Raw genomic sequence first — 25,463 nt, 5'->3', positions numbered from 1 at the left:
AATTTAGAATCGATGGTCACCACCAAAATGCTTAAACTCATCGTTCGTTAAATACTGTTTATCAAAATGAAATATATAAACGCATTAAACTGGAAAAGTTCTAAATCACCATGTAACATTTTATTAAAAGACCTTATGAAATTCGTCACGCAAGGAGACTCATTATGCTCGGGTTTTCCTGAATTCCACGAGCGCATGCGCTAACTGAAAAAGAAAAATTAAACCTTGAAAATTCTCGCAAAACTAAACTGTAAATTTAACATTACGTTACACTAATGTTACGTTATTAACTATTAAAATACAGATTTACTTAACTTTCAAATAGAGAATTCGAATTGTCGCAGAATGTTATTCCGAAATAAAATAAATGAAATAAAAGTTTTTTTTTTCTTTCATATATATTTGCTAGAATTCTAAAGTAAAGATTGGGAAAATAATTATTTTTTAAAATATATTTTCAATTTATTTAGAAATGATCTTGGCTCTTGAATTAAACTGATTACTGCTTGTTATTCTTAAAATAATTATAAATTACGAAATTTAAATACCACAGAATGAAGAAAAAAATGAATGATTCCCAGATAAACCACTCATCATATTTTTAACAAGAAATATATTCTTTTATTTTGAGTCAATTGTTAGCAAAGTTGAAACAGCACAAGATCCATGACCAACTTGTACTGTACGAACTTAAAATAAACAAATAGCAAAATCAAATTTTAGTCTTATACAAAGATTAAAATGGGTAAAGTCAAGGAATTCTTGGTAATCAATATATGAGGCAAAGACAAACGAAAAATTTCAATTATTCATACTTTTTTCTTCATAAATGCTCTTCCCCCTTTTTTACAAACTATCCTACAATAATCATTGAAAGTGCCAATCAACTTAACTAAGTGATCAATAAATTTAGCTCCCTCCAAAACACTTTCCTAATTCATATATCAATTTTTTTCTTTTAATAACTATTTTTTCAAAGACAATAACCAAAAATTTCATTGTAATATCTGAATGTAACACTGATTCTTCTGACCAAATTTGCTTCAATCTTAGAAATTTTCCTTTAAAATTCTAAATAAGAAAATTAAACTAGGCAAGTTCTAGATTTTTTTAAAAATCTAAAATAAGAAAGAGCTGTTTAGCTGAACTAGTTGAATTTTTTAATACTAACTTTCCTCAATAGTATAGTTTAAGAACCCATTTATTTTACAGGGAGGATCTGGAAGCAGTATTTAAGGAGTGAATATGCACTATCTTAATAAATTCAAATTTGTCTTGAGACTTTAATGCAGTCAACAGTGATTACTTTTGTAAAAATTCACCGTAGTTTAACATATGTGTATCCAAATTTGCAAAAATGAGGTCCTTCAAAATAAAAACTCCATCTTGCTTACATTTAAGTTTACAATGATGGTAATTAACATTGAAATAAATCTCTATACAGTTAAGCGTATAATCAAATAACATTAGAAAAAACTTTAAATTTTGTTCCTTGCAATGTTTTCTAAATTTAGCTTTTTAAGTTTCATTAGAAACAGGTTTAGAGGTGTTTTAAAAAATATAACTTAAGTGAAAAGTAATCTGTCAATGCTATGATAATCAGCAGACTATGTTTCAGCAGTGTCTACATGTTTATACGTGTATGTACCCATGCAGAGCTCGCTGCCCTGATGAAGGGTTTCTGTTACCGGGGTTGACAGTAATAAATAAAAAAACAGATCAAATAGGACAAAATTTTTATTTAAAACCATACAGAATAATGACAAAAAAAAAATCTAAACACTTTGTGACATGATAAATAATAAGAGATTACAGAGAAAAATATTTAATACAGACACGGAAACCAAAATAGATATACTAAATATAGTAAAAAATGGCAGTGGTTTCAGCTTTAAACAAATAACTGATGTTAAACACAACATGTTAGCTGAAAACACAATGAGATATCATCATCTAGTTAAGCTTCAAATGCTATATTTTGAACTAATTTATCACGTTTATAAGGGAATAGCAATAATAGTTAATATTTGGATATCCAAAACTTTTTTGAATGAAATTTTAAGACAATAAAACTTTTCAAAAACTAATGATTCTTGAAAATAATAGAATTAAATAACTTGACACAAACATTTTAAATAAAAATCATTATTGTTGTTCAAAAAAGAATTTTCATCTAAGAAATTCTGATCAAGACAGTAACAAAAAAAGGAGAAAATATGGTAGAAGACAATTTTTCATAAATTTGGTTTATTCAGTACATATATTCAATGAAAAACCATTGAACCAGTTTATCAGAAGCTACCATGAAAACCTAATACTAAGAAAGAATAGGTTTCATTTTCAAAGTTGATTTCAAAACTTAAAAATGTCAGTTTAAACTCTTTTTTACATATAAAGATTCGATTTGAAGGTGTCTAAATGTTAACCCAAATATATGAGGGTAAAATCTTAAGTTAAAACACACTTTCACTATTCAATAAATTTTAATAGTTTTTTTATTTTTTTGTTCACATTCAGTTCTAGCCTATCCAGAAAAATGATAGTCGAATATGATAAACTCTAATAAGAAAAACTATACAAAAGGGAAAAAAATGTAAAAACAATTAAAAAAGAAGTAAATATGATATAAATGTACTATTTCAAAAAAATTAAATATTTATTTTTTTACAACAAATATTCATGTTATGAACAAATATCAGATCAGATTACAAGAAGTCCACAAATGCTATAAATATTAAAAGTAAAACACAAATAAAAATTTACATTTAAACCTTTAAAGAATTTACAACATTTAATGAAATAAGACTTTTTAATTCCTTTAATACTATGCTATAAATTTTCCATACTATGTTATAGTCTATTTGAACTAGAATTGTTCTTAAATCATGCAAAATATAGTTACACAAAACACAGGCATTTAACAGGACATAAATCAAAATAATTTAACCCCTTCACCAAAATAATAAAAAAAGTAACAGCATTTTCATGTGCTTATCAGTACATGTGCATAGACACTCAATAAAATTGTTTAAATAAAAAAAATTAAAAGGAATTCTCTGAAATAAATGATTTCTCTATATTTTCATATATATTATTATAAAGGGATATTTAAAAAAATTATGTAATTCAAAAAACGTTCATACACTGCAAAATGAGTTGTCTCAGAATAATGATAAAATTAATTATTAAGTACTTAACTTAATTATTAATTAAGTACTTAATTATTAACTTAAAATTAAAAACAGATAGTTTCAGAGTGCTGAATAATATTTCACAGATAACATTTATAACCTTTACTTGCAATTTCCCAGCATTAAAATGAGAGATAAAAAGTAAATTAAAAAATTAATAGGCTGATAAAAAAAACTATCTCAATTTTAAATGAAAGTAAAACTTTTGTATTAAACTTTATCATTAATTAAATTAACATACATGTTATTCAATATTTCAAAATGCAAAGTTTAATTTAAAAAATATATGTAGACAGAAAACTTGAAAACAAGGAAAGTTATAAATCTGGAAATCAATTATTTGCTCTTGATAACTTAATAAAAAAATTTTTAAAAAATATATTTTTTTTTATAAAAAAAAAAGAAGCTAATCAATTTAATAAATCTTTTTTTAATATTTTTTTATTTTTAGTGATTCGCAGATTTCCTCTAACAAGTAGCTCATTAGAAATTTTTTGTTATGTTCAACATTATCACATGACCAAGACAGAAAAAATAAATACATGTCCGGAGGAATATCTTGGGTTCATGAACAACATTTATAAGCAATCAGTATACCAAAAACAGTCATATTTATTTGTAAATGCTGATTAAATATGATGGCAATAGTATAAACAATATTTTCTGAACAGAGAAAATTAAAATGTATATTGCCATTTAGTCCGTACAAATCTCTTACTTGAGAAAATTACTTACCTTATAAAATAAATAGGTATGGCAAGAAAAAAATATTACAAAATAATTTTATTTTTTAAATTAGACCAACATATTTCTACAAAAACAAAATTAAGATGCACATTGAAGTGAACATAAATAAAGATTAAAAATACAACACATTTTTAGTGTAAAAAATGAAGAGTTTATGTCGAAGCAAAACAATCACATTTTTTTTTTGCTTTAGAAATTGAGTTAAGCATATTAATACAACAGCAACCTATAAAGCTATCAACTACAAAAATCTTTGAAGCGAAAATGGTTTTTAATACACAAAATGAGATGATGCAAATATACTAAGTGAAAGTGTGTTATGAAATTTTCTTAAATTTTATGAAAGTGAAAAGTGTGAGTTTTGTATTCGTACCCTTTCAATAAACGACATTTACTCATGTATTAAAAACCTAACTCTTGCATTAGAGAATTAAGCTATTGTAGAATAAAATATTATTTTAAAAAAAGACATCACACAAATATTAAAAGTCTAGCCTACGATGTATCAGTGGCAAAGAAACTAAAGACTAAAAATGCTATCTGAAAATAAAATATCAATAATGCCATTTAGTGCACACATATAAAGCTTAAGTAACAATCTTACTTTGGCAGTGAAAGATTTACCATGTATCTAACAAAAACTCTATCACTATCAAATTGGATGAATCTCGAGTTAAATGTGAAATATTATAAACTATTCTATTATTTATATTTGTATATAAAAAAAATAACTGTTGGTGAGATTCATTAACTTAAAAACAAACAAATTTCTAAATTCTGGAGCACACTCTTTTCATAATAAACTAAGAAAGCAAATAGAATTCATTAAAAAGATAGAATATCTGGAAATAAACATTCTCAAAAAGAAAAATCTGAATTATTTTCCCTAATATTATTACTCACTAACAATATAGGTTGGATTCTTAAAGAAGTATAAGCATTCAGAAACCCTGTTTGCCCTCAGGCAGCTCACCATCAACTTGAACAAACTAAACACCAAATTTTGAATGCATAAATCACCTAAAGATTATCTCAACGAACTTCCTTTATCATGTCACTTTCCTACATCCTGTTGTATAAAACTATGCAGATACGTTTTCTCATAATGTGTTTTGTACTGATACAGCACATTTATGATTAAGCTTTGGAGAGTTGATGACGGTCAGCATAAACCACAAGTCAATTAGCTTTTATAACATAATCACCGGTTTAATTTACAACAATAAAAATTTTTAAATCACAGCGAATTAAACAAATTATTGTATATCACATATTTCATGAAATTTTTTATAATCAGTTTCAATTCTTAAGAACATAAAAAATTCATGTATGGAAATAAAAGATTTCTCGACTTTAAAAACAGAACAATTCTAATACTTTCATTTAGTAACTTTAAATTGTTGAACTACAGTGACTGACAATCATCTACTATAGAACAGAATGCAGACATTGTGTGAATACTCCAACAGAATCAAACAGTGAGTGAATATAAAGACTACTCAAATAGTCTTTTCCTTAAATGTAGTAATATGAGAATTTAGTCATATAAAGGAATCCATCTGCTTTGTTACAATCTATCCATTAACAAAAATCTACAACATTATGATAAAAATAACAAGATTTTGAAATTTTTTAAATCTGCTTTTATTTATATTATTTTCTAAATTCAATAAATCTTAACTTTGACTTTCTGAGGCAGAATAACATTTTGAAGACATTTTTTAATCAGTCAACAATTTATATTTCTTAATTATAAACAATCACTTACAAGGAGTGATCAAATGAAAAGGTACGAAACGACGTAAAAACGTAACAGTTAAATATTTGCATATTCCGCCATGGGAGAATTTAGCGAGACATCTCGGGATGCGATTGGAGTCCCTGACTGGGATCGGAGCATGCGTGGGCGCCCGCATGCGCAGGAAAGAGCAGCGGCTCTTATCAAAAGCGGCATACAAACTATGCGGCAGTTCGTACGAGGACAGGATGTTGCTCACCATCTTTATCGACGTTCAAGGTCCGCTACTTATGGAATTCCTCGAGCACAGGAAAACCATTAACTCCAATGTGTACTGTGAGACATTCCGACGCCTACGCAAGTCCATCAAGAACAAAAGACCGGGGCTGCTCACGAAGGGTGTGGTTCTGCTCTATGGTAACGCGCGTCCACACGCCTCCAGAGTCACACACATAGAACTGGCCAAGTTCAAGTGGGAGACGTTGGACCATCCGCCCTACAGTCCGGACATATCGCCTTGCGCTTTCCATGTGTTTGGGCGACGTAAGAAACACCTGAAAGGGAAGCGCTTCAACTCGGACGACGTACTCAAGGTCGCTGTGAAGGACTGGGTCTCGTCACGGCCACAGGAATTCTGGGAACAAGGAATCCTGCTGTTTGTTCAGCAGTGGGGTCGTTGCATTCAGGCCTATGGTGCATATTTTGAATAAAGTCTACATTTGTACCCCACGTGTCGTTTCGTACCTTTACATTTGATCACCCCTTGTATTTTTAAAAGGATTCAAGGGCATGAAAATTTTATAACAATGAGATAGAATTAAAAAAGTAGAGAAAACATTTCTTTGTTCTTAACCAACAGTCATTTAGATTACAAATACAGATAGAGCAATATATAATAGTAAACCGTAGCTTCAATAAAATTGTGTACATCATAAAAAAGTAGTAATAAACATTGAAACATTATTCTTCGCACCAAGTTACATTATATTGACATAAATGAATAAAATCTATTTATGAAAGATTTACAAATATCTCATGAAACCCTAATTTAAAAATACCAAATTACCAACTTTATTTCAATCTTTTTATCTAAAAAAAAAAGTACATCTTCGTAAATAAAAAGAGAAAATCAAGCTTCACATGGAGCTTCAAGCATACTGATAAGAAAATTATCAATTGGTTGTTTCCCAATAAGCTTGTAGAAAAACAAGTGTTCAAGGCACTTCAGACCTATACTACGCAAGGCTGGCAGTCGTAAAAGTAGTTTTGAGAATCTAGAAGGTTGTTGTGGATGGTTTATGCGGCAATAATCATCCAGTGCAGTGTAAACTTTGTCACGTAAGTTATTGACTTCATTTGTTGATTTCAAGTTCTTTGCTTCTGAAAAAAGAAAAATGTAAATAATTATAAAATTAAAATAATATAACAATATAGAATTAAAAGAAACAGCATAATTGTATATCCAAAGACAATTCAATGCAATAAATTATTTTTAAAATGTTACATTACTTAATTCCTTTACTGATAGGCAAACAAATTTTGAATAGGACGGCATACAGATTTAATCTATGTCATTTTAAAAGACAAAAACCTAAAATTTTACATGATTTGATTGAATAATTCATGAGAAATAAAACGTAAAAATTCCTTGGAATAGATAAAAATTACTGCAAATGAAAAACAACAAATAATTTATTAAAATAATTTACTTGTTGGCACAGTAATCACTGCTTAATGTGACCATGATTAATGTTATCAATCACTTATTATTATCGAAACAATCAACAGTATGTTGAAATTATTGCTTTCTGTGATCATCCTAACAGCCAAAGAAACATTTACTGTGTGTTCAGAAGGAACCTATCCTTTTCTTTCTCTGTGTTATTGTTTGAATATCCCTATAGCTTCAACATTGCATTAAGCACATCAGAAATTTGCCAGATTGCTATGGGAATAAAGACGGGCGTCAGAACTGACAACTCAGATGATGTTAAACCATCTCCTACAAATGCTTAAATGAGGAGTGCAATTAAAGTGTTTGAATGTGATGAATACAGGGAAAGTGTCTGAACAAGAAGTATAATACCTTTTCAATTGCATAATACCTTTTCAATTGCATAATACCTTTTTAATTACGTAATAAACAGTACATCGATATTAGGTAATTTTTATTTTACTTTCAAACTTAGTATTAGGGTTTTTTTCAAATACTTTTTTTGGAGCCAGACTGTAGGCCAATCTCTATTTTTTTCATTCTCATATTTTAACATTGACATTAGTATAGGAAAAGCAACAAATGTTTCACAGTCTAGATACATTTCGTTTTTTGCAGAAAATATTAGTCTCAGAAGGTTCCTATTACATGTAAAAAAGTAACAATGGAGTACACTAACGTATTGAAGGTTTGTAGGGGTGGAGCATCGTCGTGCAGTTAAAATATGAAGTTCTAAATTCTTCCAAAATATTACTGTTCATAAGTCTAACGAACGTGAGGAGTGGCCTGGTATGTACGTGAAACTTTATTATTATTAGTTTTCTTTTTTTTTACATATTTTGTTGAGCATATATAGTTGAGAACAATGTGCGGTTTAAATTGTTAGATTTATTTGAAATTTGTTTATTGTAATCAACCGATTGATGTCATCAGATCCATAGTGTCCTAAAATAATCATATTAAGCGTAGACTAATACAGGGGGGATTGTGAGCCCAAGTCAAAATTCCGGAAAATTCATTGAGTTAAAAAAAAAAAAGTTTAATTGAAAAATTAGAAAAAAATTTAAACAAGGTTTTTTCCTTTTTCTCAATATTTCTTAGTTCACTTAAAAACATTTAAAATTTTACACATACCGATACCATTTACACATACCTGGAGAAGAAATTAAAATTTACAAACATGTCTTCCTTTCTTGAGTATATAATTATAACAACTATTTATGGATAAAAAATGAATATTAATCATGAATATGAGCTTATAAAGTATCTCTCTGGCTCTCCCTTACAAACAAATAAAATAGTGTTTTTAAGTTCCACTTTTGAAAATGATTACCGGAAACTTCTGTGATCAATGATTTTTTGAAACGTCTGGACCTTCGATCTCCGGAAACTTCCGGATCACTGTTTGCGAAAATTCCGGAAATCCGGATTTTTTCCGGAGCACAATCAGCCCTGCTAATACAAACATACAAAATTACTTAGTTTCTTAATAAAATGACCGTCTAATACTATTTTCACTTCTTGTTTTGATAAAAAATTGCTTTGTTTCTAATATTGATTTAACTTTTTCTAAGCAATTATTCCAGTGGATTTTAGTATAATATTTAAAATTGATCTCTTCAATACATGACTATTACCAAGTGTGAATTTTTGCATATTGGCTCTAGTTTAAAATTGACTTAGTTTTAAATTTAATAAAAAAATCTGATTCTTCTTTATGCGATTTCTTCATTAACCAAAATAAGATGCATAATATAATTTATTCATAATGTAAATTTATCATAATATAAAATTATTACAGTAGTTGCAGGGGTCTGTCCACACATTTTGTGAAAGGTCCGTTTTTGTAAAATTGTGAAAAAATTACTCATTATTTGTGAATATAAAATAAACGTTAAGTCACATTCTTTCAACCAGGGTCCTGCTTTTATGAATTTGTGCAAATAGGGTCTTTATTGNAAATAATTTACTTGTTGGCACAGTAATCACTGCTTAATGTGACCATGATTAATGTTATCAATCACTTATTATTATCGAAACAATCAACAGTATGTTGAAATTATTGCTTTCTGTGATCAGTACATCATTTAATGTTTCATTATCAGTATTTTCATTTTTTCCTTTCGAAAATCATCCTAACAGCCAAAGAAACATTTACTGTGTGTTCAGAAGGAACCTATCCTTTTCTTTCTCTGTGTTATTGTTTGAATATCCCTATAGCTTCAACATTGCATTAAACACATCAGAAATTTGCCAGATTGCTATGGGAATAAAGACAGGCGTTAGAACTGACAACTCAGATGATACTAAACCATCTCTGACAAATGCTTAAATGAGGAGTGCAATTAAAGTGTTTGAATGTGATGAATACAGTGAAAGTGTCTGAACAAAAAGTATAATTTCAATAGCATAATACCTTTTTAATTACGTAATATACAGTACATCGATATTAGGTAATTTTTATTTTACTTTCAAACTTAGTATTAGGGCTTTTTTCAAAAAAAAAATTTTTTTTTTTGGAGCCAGACTCTAGGCCGATCTCTATTTTTTTCATTCTCATATTTTAACATTGACATTAGTATAGGAAAAGCAACAAATGTTTCACAGTCTAGATACATTTTGTTTCTTGCAGAAAATTTTAGTCTCAGGAAGTTTCTATTACATGTAAAAAAGTAACAATGGAGTACACTAATGTATTGAAGGTTTGTAGGGGTGGAGCATCCTCGTGCAGTTAAAATATGAAGTTCTAAATTCTTCCAGAATATTACTGTTCATAAGCCTAACGAACGTGAGGAGTGGCCTGGTATGTATGTGAAACTTTATTATTATTATTTTTTTTTTTTTTACCTATTTTGTTGAGCATATATAGTTAAGAACAATGTGTGGCTTAAATTGTTAGATTTATTTAATTTTGAGATTTGTTTATTGTAATCAACCGATTGATGTCATCAGATTCATAGTGTCCTAAAATAATCATATTAAGCGTAGACTAATACAATCATACAAAATTACTTAGTTTCTTAATAAAATCACCGTCTAATATTAATTTCACTTCTTGTTTCGATAAAAAATTGCTTTGTTTCTAATATTGATTTAACTTTTTCTAAGCAATTATTCCAGTGGATTTTAGCATAATATTTAAAATTGATCTCTTTAATACATGATTATTACCAAGTGTTAATTTTTGCATATTGGCTCTAGTTTAAAATTAGCTTAGTTTTAAATTTAATAAAAAAATCTGATTCTTCTTTATGCAATTTCTTCATTAACCAAAATAAGATGGATAATATAATTAATTCATAATGTAAATTTATCATAATATAAATTTATTACAGTAGTTGCAGGGGTCTGTCCACACATTTTGTGAAAGGTCCATTTTTGTAAAATTGTGAAAAAATTACTCATTATTTGTGAATATAAAATAAACGTTAAGTCACATTTTTTCAACCAGGGTCCTGCTTTTATGAATTTGTGCAAATAGGGTCTTTATTGAAGAAAAACTTTTTCAAGGAGTTTTTAAATTGTAAATAGATACAAGATTATGCTCAACACTGTAAAATTATAATTTAAAAAAATTAAATTTTCAAAAATAAACAGCAATTGCTGCTTCTAAATTAGCGATGCAACATACAAATATTTGGTATTTAGCTTATACTGCTAAACGCAGAATATTCATTTCGGACATTCATTCGTCTGCTGAAGACAAAACTTAATTCGTTTACATCCATCTTTATTTCTTTACCATTGGGAAGGGTTTATTTGATTAACAAAACAATAATGAAGATAAACAAATTAGTGAAGGGTCAGATTAAAAGAAAAATCATTTTGTGAAGGGTCTGTTAAAGGACACAAATTTCCTCTAAACAAAGAAACAAGAATGTTAAAATGACAAAATATTTGTTTTACCTGGATTGTAAAGAATGATGGCTTTTAGGCAAGCAAGTTCTGCTTTGTCCATTTTCATTTCTCTCATTTTCATCACTAGTTCAGTGAGAAGTCTGTCAAAGGTGCTACCAACACCAGCACTATGAGCAGCATTACGTTGAACGATGTGGCCAGAAGCTAAAACTATTCCATCCTTTACATTAACAGATTTATGACAAAAAGAGGCAATAAGGAGCTCATTCCATCCTATAAGTAATTTTTAAAAAAATGAAGCAAATTAATAATTTTGGCATTGTACTATTATTGTACAACGAAGAAACAACTAGTAGAAACTTGTATGACATGTTTGCTAAGAAAATTAATAAACTATTACAATTTACAAAATGTACAGTATTTTATAAAGCATGTATAAATGATTTAAGAACACGAATGTAAGATAAAAAAAATTACCAGCTTTCAATAGTACAATCTTATCATCAAGGGGTAGGCTGTTAAAATGTGGTATATGCTTCGCCCAATCAACAAGCTGGAACATCTGTTGATCTGCAGCCTGGCAAAGGCTTGAAGAGTCCTGAATGAAGAAGAAAAAAAGAATATTACAAAATTTTGCTTTAATAGTTAGGTTATACTGTGCTAAACTTTATAACAAAATTATGAATTCAAAATAATAAAATCAAATTGTCTTATGATCATGCATGAAATTCTTATTAAAAAAAAGGCAAGTGAAATCAAATGAACTACATATATAAGAGAAGTTTCAAAAATAAATAAAAATATATATGAAAAATCAAAAAAAAGTTTTATAAACTTTAGAAAATATGTTTGATATCACTTATAGATCAAATGCTAAAAAAATATATCATGCATATATCAAAAAAATATATCATATAACATTTTAATTGCTAAAAAATGTTCTGGGAATAAAATAACAGAATGGAATGTTAGCAAAATTGAATTTTAATAAAACTGGCAAAAATTACTACGAAAAGTAAGAACAGATACTGTTAAAATAAGTACGTAAAAACTTAGGAAACAAAATTAGCCTTTTTTTTGTAAATCCATGAATTTAAAATTTATATTTTAATTTTTTTACACATTTTGAAAAAGTCAATAATTAAAAAATAATTCTATCAATGTGGTTGTTTTACATCATCCGCAGAAATGCAACAAAAATTAAAAAACCATTAAAAAAAATGGTGAAATATGGATTAATCAACATCAATGAATATGGGGAAGAATTTCATCTATGTAATAGACTAAGCATAAAAGAGAGAGAAAGAAAAAATGCATAGCACTTTTTCTATATGAACTTAGATAATAGGTTAGTAACAGATTATTATAGAATTAAAAAAAAATATTAAATATACCTATATTGAATATACAGATATAAAATATAACCTACTAATATAAATAAATATGAATAGGAAATAAAAAAAACTATTAAATTTGTCAATATTTGATGTTTTTAAAAGACAAATAGAAATATACTTCAGATTAAATCCAAAAAATAATTAAACTTTAAATTCCAGAATTCTACTTTAATCAGTTAGTTAGTTAAAACAAAGTAATTCTGCTATATCTAACAATAAAACAAATAAATTAATCCAATAGTATAATTTAATTTAAGTTAAAATAGAGATAAATGAATTTGGTCTATTATGATTTTTATGAAGGACTCAAGTCACATTTACTAAAAAAAAATCTCATAATTTGTCTTATATTTTGATTTCATAATAAAAATTATTAAATTTAAAGTTCAATTATCTTTTGGATGAACAACTTTAAACACAATAATAAATTTTTCAGGCAAGCATTAGTAAAATTTAAAAAAAATATAACTGAACCTAAGTCATTGAAGATAACAAAAAATAATGATTATCATTCCAGTAACTATGCCAAGAGCCGTGATTGCTCAAGGAATAGAGCGCTAACTTTCCAATGAGATGAACCAGGTTTGAACCCCAGCGGTTGATTAGTCAATTCAAATTCAACACCTGGCTCGCACTGACCACAGTGCTGATGCTAAATATCCTCACTGGTAGATGGATCATGGGTTAGAGTCCCATTTCCGTCAGGCTAACTGTGAGAGGTTTTCTGAGTTTTCCTCTATAAGCAATGCAACTGTTGGTTAGTTCCATCAAAAAATCCCTCATGAAGGGAAATTTCTGCCAATACTTGACAAAGTCAGTTACCTTGTTTTTTGGGTTAGGTTTGAAATTACAAGGTTACGGAGTAGAACATTTGAAGTCATAAACCCAAAAATGGGTCAACTGTTCAACGACGGCTAAAAAAATAAAATAACTATGCTAAAATGATGTCCTCAAACAGACAACAGAAATCAAGTGAAATAGTCTTTTTCTTGATTTGATTTGATATGATTTTCTTTTTGTTACTTAATTTTAAACTTTATTTTAAAAATGAATTCTAAACAGTAATCTTTTTTTATGCATATCTATTTTATGTATATTTTATTAGGTATATTTTTTATCATGTATATCTGGTAATGAAGTAAAGTTCAAATCATGTACAACAACTTTAAACCAAATGAATGAAAGGGATATAGATAATCCATGATAAATTTCATGTTCTACATGAGATTGAATGTAAAATAGTAATATCTTTCACATAGAAGATAAAAATTGATATAGAATTAAAAAAATATATAAAAGAACAAAGAAATAATAAGAGATAATAGTAAAATAAAATGAATATGATGATTCTAAGTTAAAATTCTTTAATTCAATGAAAGAGAATAATAGCAAATTAGTTCAACTATTATTGCAATAAAAGCAAATACAATAGCAATTTTTTAATCTCCTATCTTTATCAAAATTTTTAATTTTTGTAATAATTTTGATAAAGATATTAATTTTTAATTTTTGTAATAAGTGGCTGGGTGGCGCAGTTGGTTTGTCGTCGGCCTTCTGAGCCCAAGTCTGCGGGTTCGATCCCCGGCGCAGACACCGGATTTTCGGGATGCAGAAAATCCTCAGCGGCCATGTCGTATGATTATGCAGCATGTTAAAGATCCCTGGAGTGCCTCATTGGCTCTTGGCATTTCCGGCAAAATTAAATTCCTAGAGCACTTTAGCACCCAAATAGAGTCTCGGTGCTGCCATCTAGTGTGGCAGAAACTAGACGTCCAAATTAACATGACCAACGGTATCTCACCCATTGTGGTGGTCCTGAAAGAGTGGATACCACCTCTGGAGAACGCACTAGGTCTGCTCATCGGCAAGACCGATTGTGCAGCACATTGGAAATAAAAAAAAAATTTTAATACATTTTAAATCCTCTAATGAAGACCTCTATTTTATTTTATTATTTTGATGCACTTTTAAAAAATATAATTTTTTTCATTATAATTAGAACAGTACAAAAGATTCAGATGATAAAAAATATTCAGAAAGAACATAAATTTTGACTAGCTTAAAATTTAAAAATCAACTCTTATAATTATTTATATAGATAAGTTAGGCAATCAACTACTTGTTTATAATAACTTATTGAATTTTTTTATAAGAGTTTACATTTATTCATGTATTTCAGTTGAGTATACCTGCTCTTTTTTAGGTTCCATCCACAAATCAGCTTCCAACAATCGTTCAATACTAATATCAGGCTGAATGTTACTGGTGCTTTCTACTTCATTTTCACTCCTTTCCTTATTTCTCTGACGCTCTTCTTGCACAGCTATTTAATCAAAACAAAATATTACGAGCTCACTCTATTAATAAACAACTTAAAAAATGAAACTGCTTCCTTCTGTTTATTTAAAGATGACATTTGAAGAAGCACTTATATTTCAGCAAGTTTTAGCATATATAAAAATTAGATTAATCAACATAAAAAATTTAGCCATTTTTTAATAACAGAGAAATAATAGTTGCTAAATAATAGTAATATGAATTGAATTGAAATTTTGTTGTTGTTGTTTTTTTGAGTTAAGCATAGAGGTGTGAATACAGTATGCTGAAAGTTTTATAAGTAGTAAGAAAGTCCCAAAAAATTTCTTTGGTGAATTTGACAGGAGCCGGATACATATTACTGATTTAATTACCATCAAGATAATTTTTTGTCAATAATGTGACCGTCAGAGATTAGGAGCAACAATTGGGATTTCAAATTTTTGTCAATTGTGCTAAATGCAAGAGCACATCACAAGCTAGCTCAGATCTTTAGTTTTAATTGTTAAGAAAGTACAAAGATGCTTTTAGCAGGAAATTTAAATTTGTATAAGATTTTCATATTCTTAAATTATATTATTTTTAAAGCTTAAGATTATGTAATTCTATTAATACACAAACATTGCATTGAATAATGAAATAAAACTACAGTTAAAAAAAAAAATGATGTTTTACAACAATAAAAGCAATTTAGCTATTTTAAGAAAAGTTGAAGTAAATTACGTATATAGTTTCATTCTTTTCAAAGATGCGTAAAAAATGGCATAAAGTAAAATAGGCATTACAAGGTTTTCCAGTTAGGCTAAGCCATTAAAAATGAAAACTTCATAGGAAATTATTGCAGCATAAAGTGAATACCACTATTAAGAACATTATTCAAAGTTTGAAAAGGTTGCTAACGTAAAATGACTGTGATTATTTATTGTATTGAACTAAGTAAGAACTTTCTTTTGAAGCCAATAAATTACTAAAAAAAGATAAATAAATAAAAACCTGTTAAAAATTCCGAAAAAACCGATTTTGTCAATTGATAGAATTATTTCCTTACAATTGAATATTTATTGAATTTGTTTATTTAATATTAATAGTTAGACTTTAAAATTATAGTTTGATTCTAAGTATCTCTTCCAGCCATCATTGCTATTATTGAAACTTATCTTGGTTAAAAACAATTTATAGGATTGAACATTGAAATGGTCTAAGTTTAATTAAAACTATCACTTTATGTAATGGGTAATTTTCAGAAAATTTATCATTTTTAAAATTGAAATCGAAAAAGTTACCTTCACGTTTCATTCCCATGGCTAAACATTTCTGATATCTGCAGTATTGACAGCGGTTACGTTGCCTTTTATCGATGATACAGTTACGGTCTTCCCTGCAAGCATAGGTCAAATCTTTCCGGACTGTCCTCTTAAAAAAGCCTTTGCACCCTTCACAACTGTAGACACCATAATGCTTTCCAGAAGCTCTGTCTCCACAAATAGAACATAAATGCTTGGAACCGCTCAAGGGATGGTTTGCAGGATATTGCGGAGATGGGGGATTTGGTGATGGCTAAACAATAATATTAAATAAATTACTCAAGGTGCATTCTTCTAAAACCAAAAACACTGTCTTTTATTTTAACTTAATTCATAGCAAATATAAGACAAAAAGTAACTCTTTTAAATAAATAATCAGAAGAAAAAGAGGAAGAATAAATTTTAGAATGTAAAAACTTGATCTCTTTCACAAATTATAAAGGTGGAAAGACATATTAAAAGCACTCAAAAACAGGTATCCATTCCAAAGATTCACCAAGCCTACATGAGGAAAACAAAACAAATTTGAAACAGAAAATTCATTTGTTTTTATAATATTAAAATTTAGTTTTGATATATAATATTTAAATTTAGTTTTGAGTATGGTTGTATGATTTTTCTCACAAAATAGGAAGTGAAAAATAAAATAAGGCTAAGAATTATAAGCCTAATCTTATAATAAATATCTAATTAAATAGTTTGGATATAATTTTTTTTCCTTCAATTTATACCCATTTGAAAATGTTGCTTATACATTGAACCACTCAGCTGTTCCCATACTTGAACCAAGAAAACAAGGAAATGGTGTGCAAAACAAGTCAAGAAAAAATAGCATGGCAGTCAAAAACTAGACAGAAGCACACAAATGGAATATTCTACAAAATCTAATCTATTATTACAAGGTGTGGGGAGCGGATGCTATCGACTATGCCAACCGTCATCTATCAAAAGGTACCTCGTGATTGAATCAAGTTAGCATGTCTTATATACCAGTGAATTGATGTTTAATTTTCATAGTGGTAGTTACGCCACAATACTCCCCCACCAGAATTTCATCAGGGATATAATTCGATGAACAGATCTCACTAGTTGCTGTACTTGTGAAAGACCGGGAGAGAGAGTCACCGGAGTTTTGAGTGTTGAATGAATGTGAGAGGTGTATTAACTTCACAGTAGTGGTTGCTCCTGTGTTGCCTTTAGCAGTCGAGTGTGTGCTGGCCGACGTTGTGTGTATGTTTGAGACGAGACTGAGCAGCAACAGCGCAGGAGAGTGAATGTTGCTTTCACAAATTAGCAAGTCAACCGTACAATGTGGACTATCCATCGAAGTAGGCGTAACCGTTGAGAGATTGCGAAGTGGGCGTTACTTGCGTGATCAAATCACGTCCGAAGGTCACCAATGTGGGGGCGGAGTTATCGACTATGCCAACCGTCATCTATCAAAAGGTACCTCGTGATTGAATCAAGTTAGCATGTCTTACATACCAGAGAATTGATGTTTAATTTTCATAGTGGTAGTTACGCCACACAAGGTATAAATCCTTATGACATGACTTCAACTAGTTTTTATCAATGACACATTTAGTTCTTATGAAGAATTACAAAAAAAATTTTTCTTCTTGACTCAGTTGTTTTCTTAACATAGAACTTATATATTGCAGCAAAATAGGAAAAAGTAGTAACTTGCGATGAAAAATATTTTAAATGTTATTACCTTTACTTCATTATATCCAAATTTTCAGAAAAAAAAAACTTTAAAACTTATTTGTAGGTATAAAATATAAAAATTTTTTAAAGAGGATTTAAAGAAATAAAATATTAATCTAAAATTTAACATAACAGATATTGTAAAATGATACAGAAAAACATACTGATGAAAGTTGGACATAACTGTTTCCATGAATACTTGAAAATGCAGAATTAGCAAAACTACTAGAAACCGTTGATGATATGCCAGATGATGATAAGGTGCCATTGCCTAATGCAGCAGAATTTAGAGTGTTTACAGCACTTGATTCTAGTAAAAAGGGGAAAAAACATTTATCCAAAAATTTCATGAATCAAATTTATACAAATCAAATTTAAAATTAGAACCTGCAAACGTTACGAATTGTAAAATAAAAAAATCAGGTGGTAGGTAGAACTTAAAAGCAGTACCTATTTGTTTTAAGTCTTCTATATTTACAAAACATAAAATTTGTAGGTGAATTACCTATTGACATTGCTCATTTTTTCTAGTCAGCTTTTACTTAGATTAGATTTTCTAAATTAATATGCTTTAACACCAATGTTATTTGAAAATGTGAAAAGAAATAAAAATTTTAAAAAGAAAAAAAAAACATAGGTAATTTTAAATTTGGGAAACAAGATTATTTAGCAAAAGATATACTAAGGTTAAGTTAGATTAATCGCTAAGGCAACAGAATGCTAATATCCAGATCTTTCGCTTGAAATAAGTTTTACTCTCCCAGTTAATCTCTATCTGCAATATTTTTATAAAAATTCTTCCTGAGTCTCAGATTAATGCAAAAAAGCAGCCACTATATTAAAACATGTACCGATATAGAAACCTTAACAAACTTATAGCAAAATCTAAAAATTTATTTTCAATTCTCATTGGAAAAGTAATGAATGTTTTAAAAAAAATAACATTGTAAGTAAAATTATAAGCTGAAACTTGATAAACACAAGGAGATCTCAAACTTTTTAAAAATTAAATTTAACTCAGGAATGCGACAGCCATGGCGGGTCCAGGCCTAATCTTGAGATTTTAAGTTCTAGGGGTACACGAGCAGATGTCCCCGTTGAGTGGTCAGCCAAATGCAGAACCACCAGTGTTTAGTCTTCAAGTATGCTTAGTACTCATTTTATCAATCCACTGACGGCTGAGTTGACCTTGCACAGTAAGAGGATTGAACACCAGACCTGTAGGAAGTTGACCTTGCACAGTAAGAGGATTGAACACCAGACCTGTAGGAAGAGAGCGCAAAGCGCTACCACTTGGCAAAAGGACTTTCAAAATTTTTAAACTCGAAGAACAAAAAAACTTTAATAACCAATATTTTCAATACAAAATGCGAAAAATTAACTGATGCAGTATGGATTTATATACAAGCCTTAATGCTGTTTTACATGTATATAAACAACTGCCAATCAAAATATTTACATGAAGTATAATATTATCAATCATTATGTATATTACAAATAAATATACACAATTAATAGAGAAAAATTAATCTCAAAACCTCATAACTTATGAATTGTGAGGAAAAAGCTTACCTGGGAAGAATTCCGAAGAATCATCGTCCGAAAAGTCAGCCACTAATTAAAAAAATTCATACATTATTATAATAGATTTTTTATTCAACAACTAAAAGTGAAGATAGAATTAAGCATACATCAAAATATTAATTGACAGATTAGGTAAGCTCTGTGAAGTATTAAGTAATATGTTATCAAATTGAACAACTATTTGTAATGGAAAACATTATACAGTATTGTGTTTTTAGTATTTTTTTATTCAATTAAGATTAAAATCCTATTATTTGCCTAACTTGTTGGTACAAATTATAACAGTTCATTTTGCTAAGAATTACTATTATTGAAAAATAAAATTTTTACTAAGAACGAATCATAATATATAACTCTGAACTGTTAAAAAAGTCCACAGTTGAACAGGGGAGATTTCCGTATTGTGTATTCCGTATTTCCGTACAGTGGCAGAATAATCACTAAGTTTTGGCATCCTCCGAGAAGAGCCCTAAAAAACTTAGAAAAGAAAATCAGAGAAAGGGACCAACATGAAGCATATAGCTTGTAGCCATCCTTCGCCAAACATCTACATGTTTTTTGTTTTCTATTTTTCTGTCTAAAAGCGATTCGGCTTGGCTACCTTGGCGATTGTAGTTGGCATGACAGATGTTACACTAATAACCCTGTCAAACAAATGCATACAACTTGAAAGTTGAAGATGAAAATATTTTGAGAACAAACCACTGGCTCTGTGGTACAATCTGTTTTTAATACACAACTCACAATGAGTAAAGTAATTTTTTGAACATAACTTTAAATTACAGAAAAAATTTCAAAACAAAAATATTCCTATAGAAAACCTTAGTTCATTATTCTCTTTTGTTTTCAAACTACATTTTCCCAAGAACTTTTAAAACATTTTTTAAATTAAATAATTATTAACAAACACTTTTTTAATTTTCAAATAAACTAATTTTGTTTTTACTATATCTAAAAGGATAAAATGGGATTCCAGAATATATGAAACACTGCATTAAGAATTAACAATGGAGAGAAATTTTGGGGGTAAATATAAATAACAGATATAAAAAAGAAGAATAATTGTTTCAAAGATATTTGCATCTCACAGATATCAATATAAAAGTAGACAGAATCGTACAATGTAATAATTTAGCTTCAAAAGATATAGAATTAAAAAAATCATATGGCTATCATCACAAAAATCATAACAATGGCTGAAATTTAAAGTGGATCCTTTTCAATTAAGAAACAAAAGCTTAAGATTAATAAATAAATCTCACTCATTTTTTCTCCTCTTTCAAATGAGGAAACAGCTTTCACAAATTCTCAATTAAATCGATTTTTCACAACAAGAATAATCTCAAACATACGCCATCTTAGTGAAGCTTTTCTTTTATCTTAGTTTACCTGTACAAAGGGCATCAACCCGTAATCGAGAGCAAGAGGTTAAAATTTCAAATAAAAAATTAGGAGTAAAAGGCCGAAAGTATATTTTTTGTATTTAAAAATTTTAAGTAGCATTTAAATAATAATAAAAGCAGTAATTAAGCGAGATATCTCGTTTGCTACCAATTTTTCGAAATTTGTGATGCAAGCGACAAGATCATTCACCTTTCTGATATATTTAAAATCAATATATAGGCACATATATAATAATGATAGATAAGTCAAACAATAAAACTCAATACTTCTCTCCATCTCTGTGAAGGAATTGCGGCAAATACTAAACTGGTCACGTTGTTTGTTATGATATTAATATTAAATACAATAAAAATAGGACAGGAATACGACAACAAAAAAAAACAAAGAAACCATCTGTCAAAGTTTCTGTTGCCAAATTAAAAGTAAAGAATTTTCTCGTTAAATTAGTTATATTTTCACTATCCACTGCATTTTCAGCAATATTTTGAATTGATTTGGACCAATAGTTAATAAGAACGCAGTTATTGAACTGCTTATAAAGTTTTAGTGCAAATAAGGCGCTTGAATTTTTATTGATATTTGGTCAATTTAGGAATTGGTAACTGGGCGGAGTGAGCTTGACGCTAGCTTTTATCCATCAATCTTCTTATAACCCTATATTGATTGTGTGACCAAACTTTTTCGCCAAAGCAATTGGCGTTGTTTATACAAAAGCTATTGTTAGAGGAAGCCATTTTCTGTATTTGGCTGCGCGGGATTTCATATTTTATCATCATGAAAGTTTTAATTACAGGTAATTCTTATTAATTAAAGATTTATAATATTAGTGTACATTTCATAGCAGTATATTAAAAAATTACATGAAATTTTTAAAAAGATTAATGAATTTTATTAAATATCTGTGAATACCACGCGTTAGATTTTAAAGTAAATAGTTTGTAAAATGTATGTATTTTAAGAAAATCGTTATAAAAATTCATTTATCAAAGTTTTTCTCTGCTTCCTTAGAAATCCTTTGTTTGATCTGCCGAAATTGTGTGAAGCAGTTTAGTAATGAAATTTCATTTAGTTGAATTACTTGATTTATGTTTATTTTAGTGACATAATACAGAGGTATCTTTTTTTTCTATGAAATATATTGCTAATTAAAATTTATTTTATATAGAAAGATTAATATTGAATTTTCTTAAAAATAGTGAAGAGGGTTTTGATCATGTCTAAAATAATTTGTTTCAATTTTATTGTAAACTAATCTAAAAAAAAATTCTGAGAGAAATGGAACAAATTTAGATAATATTTATCATTTTCATTCACAGTTACTGCATTCATTATTATTCTTTTAGGTTGTCTTAACTATTGAATAAATTATGAGCATGCATACTTTCAAAAAAANTTTCTCTTGCCATAGTTTTATTAACTAGCGATAATTTTATTTTATTAAAACTGCGGGTTACAAATTCATTTATAAAATGTTAGAAGTAGAAACACTTTTAATGTCGAATAAACATAATATATAAACACTTAAACATCAATTTGAACTTTACTCCAGAATTATTTTTTATGTTACAATTATAATGCTTAATAATTAAGTACAAATGTTAGGAAATATGCATAGGATGATTAGACATTACATGGCATAATTATTCTTTTAATTTAGATCCGAATTTTCTTTTCCTTACAACAGAACGTAAGAAAATTATATAAATATTGCAGCTAAGCTTTTAAAAGAGAATACTTAATTTAAAAGTAATTAAGAGCACCCGTTAACATACTCTTAATATCAAAATGACATACTTTTATTTAAAAACAAATAATAAACATAGCAAAGAAAACATTCATTTTTATTGTTACATTTATAAATATCTAAAAATTCGAAAACATTTTCGCCTAATTTCTTTTTTAAACACAAATCTCCTCTTTTCCAGTGGCTGTTTACGAAATAAATGTAAACACAATCCATCAATGAACCAATTGTTTCATCACACCAAGTACGAGATTACGCGAGAACACAGACAGGCGTGCACAAAATTATTGAAATTTTTATTTTAATTCACAATAAACGCGATAACTTCCCAAATTCTTGCAACCTAGAGTGATAGTCAACAGCCAATCACAATGCGAAAAGCCCATTGATCCAATGTTATCATTTCCTTGTTGCCATTCTGTAGTAGAAACTATGGTTTAAAATTAGTTACCAATTCCTTAAAAGATAGAGACCCATTTTTATTTTGACCAATAGGACCTTTTAGCGTGACGTTCTGACTAAAGGTTTATTCTCACTAAAGCTCGTCTATAGTGAGAACCGTCCGTCATTATGGAGTTAATATTAGCAAGTGTTAATATTAGTGTTAATATTAGCAAGTTTGATGCCCATTTAGATGCTTAAAACTATTGATATAATAATTGTGAAGCGATGAATCGGGCAATCAGTTAAAAAAAAAAGGCTTTCTAATGTTAAAATTTTAATCTGATCTCGAAAGAAGAAGAAATAGGTATTAAATCGCAGAAAATATAATTAGCAGCCAGTAAGTGGAGTACGCTTATGCGAGGCAAATACTCATTTATTCATAATTTGTGGAATTTATTTACTTATATATGTAGTATATGACCAATCTTAAGTTGTCAAAAATTGTTTCTGGATGCTTGTTTTTGTCTGTTTCTTCAAAAATAAATAAGCTAATAACTTTTTGCTGTTACTTGAGTTGTTCAGTTCTTACTACATCAAATCTATATATCTGTATACATCAAATATAAGAATTTTAATTGAAAATTGCTTTTATTAAGTAAATATTTATTTAAAATATGACCTTTAAACTACATTTAACAATTTATTTAACAATTTTGAGTATTTGAGTGATATAAAATCATGTAAATAAAAGTAGGAGATTGGCTGAATAAGTGTTTGCCAAACTCATCTCAATGGTGAGTATAAAACAAATTATCGAGTTTATATATATACCAAAATATACTCGATAATTGGCTTTTTTTTAAAAAAAAATATAAAATATTTTAGAAACAAAATTTGCTAAGATTGAAAAATTTCAAAAATCACATTTTTTAAAATTATTTCTGAGAAATTGTACTAAGAAAGAAAAATGCTTGATTAAGAAATATGCTTTAGTTATTTTTTAATATGTTGCTTGACATTAGAACTCTTAAAAGCACATAATTTTTGTAAAGTATAAAATTCCAAATTGAAGGGGGAAAATAAAATAATTTATTTTTCCATTTTGAGATTTCTTTAATAAATATTAGCCAAGCACTTTTAAAGATAATTTGTTATATTCATAAGTTATTATTATACTAGCCCTTTTTGGCTTCATTTAAATATTATTTCAGATTATTCTAATAAATGCGATTAATTCTAAATCAGAATTGTTTACAAATTTGTGCAGAATTGAAGAAAAAAAAACTTTAATTTTGCATAATTTATTTACATGCACAGTGGGGAAAAAAACGAAAATGGACTACCCTGTATAACTTTTGATCTAATGATCAGACTTTCATGTTCTAGGACTCAATCTTAATGGCTCGATGGGGTGATTTCAAATATACTAATTATTAAAAGTGTAGACGATATTTTAAGTTACGAAATCAGACACAGAAACGTACTTTCCTTGAATAAATATACCTGTTTTTCTATGAATTCGGATTTCTGACCCCAAAAATATACGGGGTAACCGCAGTCGTTGAAATATAGTTCCAATAGTTTTCGAACTTTCAAAGCGAATTTAAAAATTTTGACACACAATTAAAATATTGGTTAATCCAAATATAAGTCCATGCAAAAATGACTTTCAGTAAACATTTATTATTTTATTTGCAAACTTGAACTGTAAGGTATACAATTTTTTGCATCTTTTTAAAAAATGTACTTTTATTTAACAAAATACAAAATTTGAGCAAAATAGTTCCTTCGGTCGAATAGTTCGTGGGAAATCGAATTTTAAGCATCTTACTTTTTTGAAATACAATTACTCAGGAACTATGCGATCGATTTTGCTCAAATTTTTTATTTTTCTATATAAAATCCCATTCTTTAAAACTATTCTGAAAAAAAATTGTAAAATTCGAAAAATATCTAATCAAGTATGATTTATTGATTTACATGATTTACAAATTCCGAAAAAGACAAAATAAGTAAATAACATTAGAAATAATAACTTAAATATCTTACATTTTATATACGACATTTGTACATATCTTATATTTTTTTTCGTTTTCTGCTTGAATAGCATTTCTGACTTTCTACAGTAAAAGATTTATCTGAGCCATTTATTCAGATAAAACGATTTTAGCATAAATATAATATTATTATAATGTCTCTCTAAAATGTATTTATAGAGATTTCATACTATAAGATAATATTTTAGTGTAAAAAACAAAAATAAGAAATATTTAATCGAAGTTCGTAAATTGAAAAAATCGGGAAAAATTTAAAATTGGTATTTTGTCATTTAAAGTATGTCACAACGAAAAAATTTCATGTTCATGATTTTTTCT

At 28.1% G+C, this 25,463-nt stretch overlaps 1 protein-coding gene across 2 annotated transcripts; it reads right to left on the bottom strand.

Annotated features, from left to right (window-relative positions):
• Positions 1 to 4,415: 4,415 nt before the first annotated feature.
• Positions 4,416 to 21,367, bottom strand: LOC107456370 (retinoic acid receptor RXR-gamma-A). 2 transcript variants are annotated; one of them, XM_016074234.4, is made up of 8 exons: positions 21,227 to 21,367; positions 19,545 to 19,586; positions 18,137 to 18,282; positions 16,245 to 16,518; positions 14,835 to 14,968; positions 11,726 to 11,846; positions 11,297 to 11,521; positions 4,416 to 7,056 (listed from the first exon to the last, which is right to left on the bottom strand). In XM_016074234.4, exons 1-8 carry the CDS (start codon positions 21,234 to 21,236, stop codon positions 6,806 to 6,808), a joined length of 1,203 nt encoding a protein of 400 aa, XP_015929720.1. In that variant the 5' UTR covers positions 21,237 to 21,367; the 3' UTR covers positions 4,416 to 6,805. The 2 variants fall into 2 exon arrangements, with proteins under 2 accessions (XP_015929720.1, XP_015929728.1); XM_016074242.3 differs by lacking the exon at positions 21,227 to 21,367 and adding an exon at positions 20,819 to 20,921 and having other exon boundaries at positions 6,254 to 7,056.
• Between the last annotated feature and the right edge of the window lie 4,096 nt (positions 21,368 to 25,463).

Source organism: Parasteatoda tepidariorum, chromosome 6, assembly GCF_043381705.1.
Source record: "Parasteatoda tepidariorum isolate YZ-2023 chromosome 6, CAS_Ptep_4.0, whole genome shotgun sequence".
NCBI classification, from domain to species: domain Eukaryota; kingdom Metazoa; phylum Arthropoda; class Arachnida; order Araneae; family Theridiidae; genus Parasteatoda; species Parasteatoda tepidariorum.
The sequence above is the reverse complement of the archived record's forward strand: the minus strand, read 5'-3'. Positions and strand labels throughout refer to the sequence as shown.

What these genes read in the sequence shown, in the direction of transcription:
- LOC107456370 (XM_016074234.4), bottom strand. An exon ending in TTCTTCGGAATTCTTCCCAG is followed by an intron (nt 18,283 to 19,544) that starts GTAAGCTTTTTC and finishes CCTTTTTACTAG; the next exon opens with AATCAAGTGCTGTAAACACT. An exon ending in TGGAACCTAAAAAAGAGCAG is followed by an intron (nt 11,847 to 14,834) that starts GTATACTCAACT and finishes TTCTTCATTCAG; the next exon opens with GACTCTTCAAGCCTTTGCCA.